This window comes from Citrus sinensis, chromosome 3 (genome assembly GCF_022201045.2).
Source record: "Citrus sinensis cultivar Valencia sweet orange chromosome 3, DVS_A1.0, whole genome shotgun sequence".
Classification (NCBI taxonomy): domain Eukaryota; kingdom Viridiplantae; phylum Streptophyta; class Magnoliopsida; order Sapindales; family Rutaceae; genus Citrus; species Citrus sinensis.
Genome location: NC_068558.1, coordinates 34277678 through 34288037, shown reverse-complemented (window position 1 = coordinate 34288037; position 10360 = coordinate 34277678). Strand labels below are relative to the sequence as shown.

At 36.0% G+C, this 10360-nt stretch overlaps 1 protein-coding gene and 1 pseudogene across 1 annotated transcript; one reads left to right on the top strand and one right to left on the bottom strand.

The window, feature by feature from the left end:
• Positions 1-2005: 2005 nt before the first annotated feature.
• On the bottom strand, positions 2006-3085 carry LOC102630825 (protein PELOTA 1-like; annotated as a pseudogene).
• A 393-nt stretch (positions 3086-3478) lies between these two features.
• Positions 3479-4531, top strand: LOC107174445 (F-box/kelch-repeat protein At3g06240-like). The gene has a single exon (XM_015525343.2). The coding sequence runs from the start codon at positions 3479-3481 to the stop codon at positions 4529-4531; it is 1053 nt and encodes a 350-aa protein (XP_015380829.2).
• The last annotated feature ends 5829 nt before the right edge of the window (positions 4532-10360 follow it).

The following is a 10360-nucleotide window of genomic DNA, read 5'->3' as shown; positions in this document are numbered from 1 at the left end:
GACAATAATCCTTGTAGTAGATGACGAAGACATACTCATGGCAAGCTGTTAGTGCCATAGAAGATGATGCGTTACTGCTAGTGAGTCTACAAGATCTGCACACAACTCATGGCTTGGCATTTATGTAAGGTGTGTGCTGGACTGTCTACATTTGATTAATTACAAATTTACCAGCCAGGATTTTGTTTACTGCTACCACTAATTAGTGAACAGAAAATCCTGAAGAATTTTCCTCCGGAATTTGACCATCCGGAAAATAAAACGTCCGTTCACAAACCAAAGGTGACTCTTTGGACAAGAAGAGCAGAGGCTGCCAGCTACATTTGACTTTACATATTTTATTCTACTCGTTCAGTGCCCTTGTTGTGATAGCTATTCATCTATTTGGAAATAAATAATTCAAATAATCAAATTCATATTCCAATTTTGAGTTTAATTCAAATGCCTTCAATTGCCGGAGGAGTATTTCTTGTCCATGAACAGGGGATACTGGAGAATACACAGCTCATTCATAGCGAGGATTGATAAACAAGAAGTGGAATAAGCCTCTGTTTGGGAGTGCTGCGCTGCGGTGCTTAAAACTCCCAAACGCAAATTGAAATTAGTTCAAATTTAAGATTTATTGGGTTCCCACAACGCAGGACTGCCAAATGGAGCTTAAAGAATACAACTCAGGCACGCGATGCTAGTTTCTCTGTTCTTGAGTTTCTATCTGTCAATTAAATTCCTTAGTCAAATTGTATCTACTAGATTTTTCATGGTTCTAAGTCTATTAATTTATCGAAGTTATACCGCAGATATTCTCAATTCTTTTTGTGAGCATGGGTCTCCCTCTCTTCATCACAAATTCGAGGTTTAACAAAAATGCTAAAAATAGAAAACTGAATTTACAATATGTAAAAATATCAATAGATAAATATGAATATATACCTTTGATTGAAAAGTACTATTAATTTTGAGAAAACTTTGTTACAAATAAGCACATCTCCGTATGAATAAGTTAAGGGGCAATGGCCATAAATAATTACAATTTTGAGAAGTATTGCCATCAATAATTACAATTTTGACCACCTATTTTTGTCACGGGTGACTTGACTTATAAAACCAGCTGATTTGGAGATTGAGATTCACATGATTTAAGTCAGCGAGAATTTAATTTTTTTTTAATTTTGAGAAGCTTCTATTTTGTACACCAAGACACATGTTTTTGGTGGCTAACTAAAATCCCAAAGCTAACCAGAGTTAGCTTAAACTGACAACTTGTTTCTCTTTCCACGTTTGTAATGAACTCTCACATTCAACATTAAACCAACCCAAACAAGAAAGAATTCCAATTTTACATAAACTTTATTAGCTAGAACGCCCTTTCTTCTTTCTTTTTTTCTGACAAATTAAGAATCCTTTCTTTAGAACAATTAGAACCGGACCAGTATTCCTAGCCAAGTTCGGACTTAGTAGCTAGCATTAGTGCAACTGAACTTTTGTCCTATAATTGTGGAGGCTACAGTTTGCCGTGAAAAACTTCAAAGTCATTCATGGGTTTAATCACCAATCCTTGGTTCGTCAATTTGCACCAGACTCAAAACCAACAAAGGCAAAGCCTTGTTGCTTCTGTTGAAAAAGGTCTTCATTGGGTAGACCTTGATACCAAAATTACTACAGTGGATCCGCTTGATTTTCCAATCAAAAAACACTCTGATGATTCTGTTTCTATCTACGGTTCTTGTAACGGCTTGTTGTGCTTATCCATTCTTCTTTGTGCTTGCAGGTCTAGCTTTATTTCACTAACGTACACTAAAATTTGTTCTTAGGATGTCACATCTCCGATGCAATTAAATTTCCTGCAGCCTTGTTCCGGTACTATGTTTTCTTTCATACATTTCATCGAACATTTATCATTTCTATAAAAAAAAAACAATTACTTTGGTCTAAATATTCTAAACTTTGGCCATTTCTAATCATAACTGTTTTCTGCCTATCCTCTAAAGTTGCAAAATTTCAATACCTAAATCAATACAAGTGCTACTATTAAGTTTCGATTCCAAACTGCGGACTTCGTCAAATTTGGTAGAGGGAATCGAAGAATTGCAGCTACACCAGTCAATTGTCCCAGGTTGCCTTGAGACATAGACGAAAATATATGAGCAGTGCCTCCTGAATCCTTAACCGAATTTACCAAATCAACATACTTCTTCCTAGTCGCTATTTCAGTATTCCTGAAAAGATCATCTGTAATGTGCAGCGTTTGCACGGCCATCCGTTGATGGGCAACCTCCACATGCTTTCATCCACAACATGGACGTGTAGGATCATTTGAAATCATGTTGAAAAATTCCTTGAGAACTTGAACCTCTTGTGCAGCTTTAGTATCTTTGATCATATTCATTACACTTGAAGCATACAAAACTTCTCTGCTTGTATCCTGAACTCGTATGAACAAGAACTATTCGCGACTTGTCCTCAATAATTGGTCTCAACTGTCTTCACTCTGCCTCTAGCAGTAGGTGAAGATGACACTGGTTTTCAGTGAAACCGGGACTTGTTTCCGCACAACGTAGCACGTTGAAATCAACATGTTTCAGGAAAGCATGTAGAACACTCTCAAAGAACTTATTCAAAGTCCACACATAACGGGCAACCGCAGGACCATGCTTGCGCGGAATTGAAGTTTCAATTCTTGAACGAGTGATGGTCATGCTTCTACCAACAATTAATAAAGATATTTGTTAATACCAATGAGTCCCAAACATCCTTTGTCAAAAAAATGGCCGATGCAGCTCAAGTTTCAGAGCATGGAAGCCCCAATTTTAACATATTCATTTTCTAAAATATTCTTAATGGATCCTTCCTTGTCATACAACTTTCCTGACAGTGACGGCCACCAGATTTCCGACTTAAGCTTCACCCATTCTGCATCTTTTCCACCAGATTTCGTCTGTCTTACAACTTTCCTTAAAGTGATGGCCAAGAAAGGATCTTTACCAGCTACGAGATTGTAAGCAAACCAAAGATCATCTGAATCAACCGGTATCATCTTGACACTACGAGGCCCATTCGGTATCAAGTCTTTGCGAACGATCCTCATGCTGGGGTAATGGGGAGTCCCCATTACGGAACAAAGTTTAGTCTCACGTTATGTAGTGCGAAAGATCCTCATTGGGGACAGGACTAATTGTCAAAAAACTTGTTTAGTATAGTTGAGGTCATGAGTCAGGACTAATTTACAGGAACAAAGTTTAGTCTCACGTAGTGCTCTCCTAACATGGCTAGGATTACTTGTGCGGTTCTAATTTTCCCAGGAAAGGAAAAGTTGGCATTAACTGAATCTGACTCGAGATTTTCGTTAAATTGGAATCATTATTATCCAAACATATATATATATAGAAAAACACGTACATACACAACTACTTTAGAAACATCACGGCTAACAAAGTAGTTTAAAAACCCTAAAGTTTTTGCTTCACTTGCAGAAGAAGTAATGGAGGGTCTTCCTCAAGATATCATCGTTGACATATTCTCAAAAATGCCCGCCAAGTCTCTCTGTCGATTCAAGTGTCTATCAAAGGCATTCATGGCTTTAATCACCAGTCCTTGGTTCGTCAAGTTGCACAAAAATCAAAACCAACAAAGACAAACAGTAATGGTCGACGATCTTATAGTAAGAAACTCTCTTCTCTGTTTAGACATCGATAGAGGAATTACAACGGTAGATCAGCTTCATTTTCCAATCGAAAACTGCTGTAATGATTGTGCTTGGATCCTCGGTTCTTGTAATGGTTTGTTGTGGTTACTCATTTATGATGACACTCCAAGAAGTTCACACGTTATATACAATTATACCACTAGAGAGTTCAAGAGAATACCACCTTATAAACCTTTCGATGAGAGATATACATCATTATACGCCTTAGGTTATGCTCAGTCAATAGATGACTTCAAGGTTTTCGGAGTTTCTGACCCTTATGATGAAGTCGAAGTAACAAGTGTGCATGTCTTCTCTTTAAGAAACAATACATGGAAAACTTTTGAAATTAATAATTTTGTAGAGTTTAGAGCAGATCTTTGGGCGATCCATCTCAACCGAACTATCCACTTTGGTTTTTGTAAGCTCAATTTTGATGACCCCTTTATGATTGCTGCATTTGATTTGGTGGAAGACAAGTTCAAATTCTTAGCCTTACCTCATTTATACGAATATGATGCCATATATTCATATTCAGTTAGAAGCATAGGAGACTGTCTTTGTTTAATCCCAGTGACAACAAAATGGGAGAAAGAATTTTGGATTATGAAAGAATATGGCGTGAAAGAATCCTGGACCAGAATTTCATTAGCCAATTCAATTCTGCATTTGCAGCCTTTGTGTCCCTTCAAGGACAGTGATTTATTTTTGTCTGTTTTGGGCGAGAAATTTGTACTTTTTAATCCAAAGGATGGTTCATATGAAGATTTCGTTATTGATGGTCTTCAAGAGGATTTAGAAGACTGTAGTATATGCAGAGGCAGCAGACAGCTTGATCTCACCCAATAGTAGAGCAAACTTCCAAAGTGAAGGTATGAATTTAGTTCACCCCCGCATATTTTTAATTTAATTGCGACTGTATGTTTGAATTTGTCGTCAGTTAACTGAAGGATTCCTTTATGTTGCTTAGGTGCATTGGATCTTGAATTAAAAACGGGAACGGTGGAAGATTCACTCTCTTATCAATATTCTTAGTGGGGCACTCCTCCAGCAGCAGCCATCGAGCTTCGGAAAAGTCTTGGGGCACTCCTCCAGCAGCAGTCATCAAGTTGAAAATTCTTGGATCCTTGAACAGGATCATTTTTCTTTTCACATTCACTCCTTGCCAATGCTATGTGTAAAATGCAACCAATCTTGATCATATTCATACGCATGTTGTAGATAATGAATGGATAATGATCAAAGTGTCTGGAGCACCCAAGTCCTTTTACTTTTATAATAAGCACAAGCAAGCACAAAATTTACTGACATATCAAGTTAATGGTGTTGTCAATTTATTCATAATGCGCACACTAAACAAATAAAAAGAAGAAAAAGCCTGAGATTATGCCCCTGCCCTTTGCGTTCCTCCTTCGTTCTTTGCAAGGGCTTATGGGTCATGAGCGGTGCTGTACACGTGTCACATCCTAAATACTTCTTGTTCAAATTTTACCACAAACACACTAAAGAAACACAAAAAAAAAAAAAAAAAGCCTGAGAGATTGTGCAATAAATAAATAAATTAATAGATCGAGTAAATGTTCTCATCGTTGTCCAGCAATAAATTAATCCTCGTGCGTTTTAGCCATCTTTGTAACTTTTTCTCCATCTCTTGCCTCTGCCTGATTAGCTGCAGTGCTTGCGCTTTTTCAAGTTCTCGCTTCTCTGTTTCTCTCAATTCTCAAATTCATCTGCAAGACTCTTCTGCTCAGCCTCCTCTGTTATTCTGAGTCGTGCTTTTTAAGTCTTTACATTAATTTTTTATTCTTGTCTGTATGGTGATGTTTTAGAAGTGCTGTTCTATTATCATTCCTGAATAATAATAATAATAATAATAATAATAATATATGAGATAAGGAAACAAACAAACCATTAGCTTCTTTGCAAACAATACTCTGCCCCCCAACAGGAGCCGTTTGCCGTCATGTCGTGAAGAACATGGATTGCCCAAATTAGCAAGGCCATCAGCAACGCCATTGCTCTCCTGGAAAGTGTGTGGGCCTCGAAAATGAATATTCCGAACTAGAAGTAAACAATTAGTCCAACGATTTTGAATGTTCGAATGGGGGCTCAATAAGGGATTAGAGAAAAAGTGAATAACCAACACAGAGTAACTCTCTAACCACAGCTGTCACCATCCTGTGTCTGTCATTGTTAGAAAAATAGCATAAAGTGGGTATTTTGAGGTCAATTTTGAGCAAGATAAATATTGAAAAAATATACATGCATGGATGATTCGGAATCTCTTCCGTGAGCTTTTTCCAACGAATCATAGAATGCTCAAATTGGTGCTTGGGTGAATGAGAAACTGCATCTTAAACAGCACCAATTAGTGCAAAAAATGAAGAAAAATCCCACTTAGGAATTTTAACTAACCAATGCCCTCCCTTGAAACCTATATATATTGGCTTTTACGTTCAATTGAAAAACATACCAAAAATCTAAGTGATTTTACTCTTCTTTCTTAAGTAAATATTCTCTAGCTTTAAATTTTAGTGTGATAGAATTCAAACATACATTTGTTGCCATCCAGGCTAATATCATTCAAGCACCATTGTGAAGGTAGCGAATATGTTTTAACAATATTGCATTTTTACAGGCCTCGGGTTAGTGAATTCTTTATTTATATATTGTTAATTAACTTGTTATATCTCTGGCATTTCAATTTATTATTAATAATTTTTTATTTATGTATTGTTAATTGATTTGTTATATCTTTGCTATTTCAATTATTATAATTATTGTTGTTGTTGTTGTTGTTGTTGTTGTTGTTATGATTATTATTATTATTATTATTATTATTATTATTAATTTGTGATAAGTGATATGTGTGCAAAAGGCTTAATAATAAGCTTAAGTGCACTAGAAAGATTCTAGCATTAAGGTCATATACATTACCTAGGGAGTTTGGGTTTTAAGCGGGACTACTATGAGTCTGTGACACTGGTATTTTTTTTGCATACGAAGTAGGTGGTCTTATATCTTGTTAATTAATAATAATATAACTACAATCTCTGCAAAGAATGTTTTATTATTTTCCAAGGACAAACCATTAACACCCAAATAAGTACCAAAACTATCTCTAAAAACAGCACCACAACCGCCACGACCTAGAAGCCAAAGGGAATAGAACCACCTGTATTATTCTAGTGACAATGTCTCTATCAACACTATAATCCACATACCCTGGACAAATTTTGGCGAAAAAGAGATGGCTGTTGCAATCAGCCTGGGAATGGTATAAAGATAGGGAACCTTTTCAAATGCGTTAATGATTTTTGGGCTTCCTTATCAAGAAAAACATGTGGTATATGTTATCTAATTGGACTAAGTCCTTATATACAATCCTCGTGTTTGTCCTCCCCTTTTTTTTTGGTTTTTCTCTTTGCTGTAGAAGTTTACTTAATACCATTGAGGTCATGGGAATAGAATTGCATCTTTCCTTTGTTATACTGAAATCCTGTCGTTCTCATGTTAACAGTGTGACCATTAAAAAAAATTCTGTATTTCAACAACTTGTAGAAGCAATGGCAGCCGCCTTTCCTTTAGATATCATCGTTGACATATTCTCAAAACTGCCGGCCAAGTCTCTTTGCCGATTCAAGTGTTTATCCCAGACGCCTGCAGGAGCAACCTCAGAGTAACAAGCTTTTGAAGGGTAGGAACATAACGAGAAAGTTGCACTTATGGTACAAAAAAAGCTGATCAAGCAGCTTACAACCTAAACTTCGAGATTTTGGCCAACAAAGGTTGTACCTCTGAGGCAAGTTCCAGAGGATGAAACTCATGCTCCAAGACATTGCAAAGGTCTTTTTACTTGCTGAGTTGCTCGAGTCTTTACACCTTTGGAGAACAATTCCGACAGAAGTTACGGTCTCGGAAGCGCCTCTATATTATCAAATCCATAAGATTAGCCAAGCTCTCTTTGTCATTCTCAAGTTCCAAATGAGATGCAAATGCACTCGCACTGCAATGCCCATCATAAGGAACCACAAGTGCAGCCAAAATGATGCTATTAGCTGCTAATCCTTCAGGCCTATATTCTTATTGTACGTCATGACAAAAAAGGCTTGACTATGGACAGATTTTCACTGTTAGCTTGGCATAATAAACAAGGAAGACCAAATATAATAAGTAAGCATTAAAAGCAGACTTGAATACACGTAAGATTTCCTTGTTGTACAAGGAATAATTGTATCAAACCTAGCCTTCTTTGTTTTAACGTGTAATTATCCCACCCAAGATCAACGCAAGAATTTACTTATAGTGAACTTTTCTCTGTTTCATCCTTCTTGGTAGCTGTGATTTTTTTTCGGTATAGGAGTTTTTTATGTAAATTCTTGGATTATGAAAGAATATACAATATGTAGAAAACTTAATTTACAATATATAGAAATATCAATAGATAAATATGAATATAATATCTTTGATTGAAAAGTAATATTAATTGTGAGAAAACTGAATTTAGAATATGTAGAAATATCAATAGATAAATATGAATAAAATATCTTTGATTGAAAAGTAATATTAATTTTGAGAAAATTTTGTTACAATGAATAAATTAAGAGGCAGTGGCCGTGAGAAGTATTGCCATCAATAATTACGATTTTGACCACCTATTTTTGTCACGGGTTACTAACTTATAAAACCAGCTGATTAGGAGATTGAGATGCATGTGACTTAAGTCAGCTAGGGTTAAGTATTAGTTTTACTTTGTGTACACCAAATTACATGTTTTTTGGAGGCTAACTAAAGTCCCAAAACTAACCAGAGTTAGCTTCAACTTACGACTTATTTCTCTTTCCACATTTGTAGTGAACATTCAACATAAAACCAACTCAAATAAGAAGGAATTTCAATTTTACATAAACTTTATTAGTAGAATGCCCATTTTTTCTTTTTCTTTTTTTGACAAATTAAGAATACTTTCTTTAGGCCAATTAGAACCGGACAAGTATTACAAGGCAAGTTCGGATTTTAGTAGTTAGCATTAATGCGACTAAAATTTTGTCCTATAATTGTGGAGGCTACGATTTACCATGACAAATTTAAACTAGCTAGAATTGCATTCTCTCTTATGTATTCTTATTAGAGTGGAATATTGTAGCTCTCACATCAACAGCAAGCTATTATAAAAAATCACTTAGTAAATTAAAAAAGAAAAGAAAATTTTGAGAAGCATTGTTGATCTTCCTCTGGACATCATGGTGGACATATTTACAAAAATGCCCGCCAAGTCTTTATGTCGATTCAAGTGTTTATCAAAGTCATTCATGGCTTTACTCACCAATCCTCGATTTATCAAGTTGCACCAAACTCAAAACCAACAAAGACAAAGCCTTGTTGCTTCTGGTGAAAAAGGTCTTCATTGGGTAGACCTTGACACCAAAATTACTGCCGTAGATCCGCTTGATTTTCCAATTAAAAAGCACTCTGACGATTCTGTTTCCATCTACGGTTCTTGTAATGGCTTGTTGTGCTTATCCATTGAAAATGAATCTGCAACAAAAGTGTACTTTATATACAATTGCTCCACCAGAGAGTTCAAGAGAATACCATACTAGGAACAGTTCAACAAAAGAAACACAATAGTAGTGTCCATAGGTTACGCTCAGTCAATATATGATTTCTTATTCTGATGGAGACAAAAATGTGGTATTTGTGCATGTCTTCTCTTTACGGAACAATACTTGGAAAACTTTTGAAAATACTAATTTCTTTTTCGTTTATGAAAGTCATTGGTATACCAGCTGCCTCAATGGTAATACCCACTTTGGTTTTTATCAACTCATCAGAAACCCCTTGGATATAATTAATCTCACGGTGACTGCTGCATTTGATTTCGAGGAAGACAAGTTCAAGCTCTTAACCCCACCTCATGATGACAATTACGAATATAGGAAAGCATCTTTGTTTAATCCCACACTCCATACCGGAACCCAATGAATTTTGGATGATGAAAGAATACGGGGTGAAAGTATCCTGGACTAGAATTTCAATAGCCGATTCGTATCGTTGGCAGCCATTTTGTTGCCTCAAGGATAGTGGTTTTATATTGTCCCTTTCAGATTACAAATTTGTACTTTTGGATCCAAAGGATGGAACATTTGAAGATTTTGTGATTGAAGGATTTACATATGATGAAATAAAAGATGACTTGCAAGTGTATGTAGAGAGCTTGATCTCACTCCATTCACAGATTCATTTAGTTCCACAAATATGCTTCTATTTCCACTCATGTGATTGCTAACACTTGTGTCAAGATACCATGTATTTTTTTGACCTCCACTAGTGTCATTGCGTGCTAGTAAAAACGTACCATCTTCACCATTCATCTCTTCAACATAATTCACTCTCTCATCAATTCTGGTGCTTGGAGCTCTATATGCTGAAGCATAATGCCCAAACTTTTAACAATTATAGTACTATACTTAGGATTTGTCATACCTCGATCTTGGATTGTCTCTACCTCGTCCTCTGTTTGAGCTTTCTCCTTTTCCATAATTGAAGTTGTTGTTGTTGAAATCCAGTCTCGTCCATGACCACAACCTCTAGCTCCTCCTCAACCTCTACCTTGGATATAATGCCTTCTCTTGTCATAGTTTTTTTCTCTTGTTTGAATTGATTTCCATTTTGAGA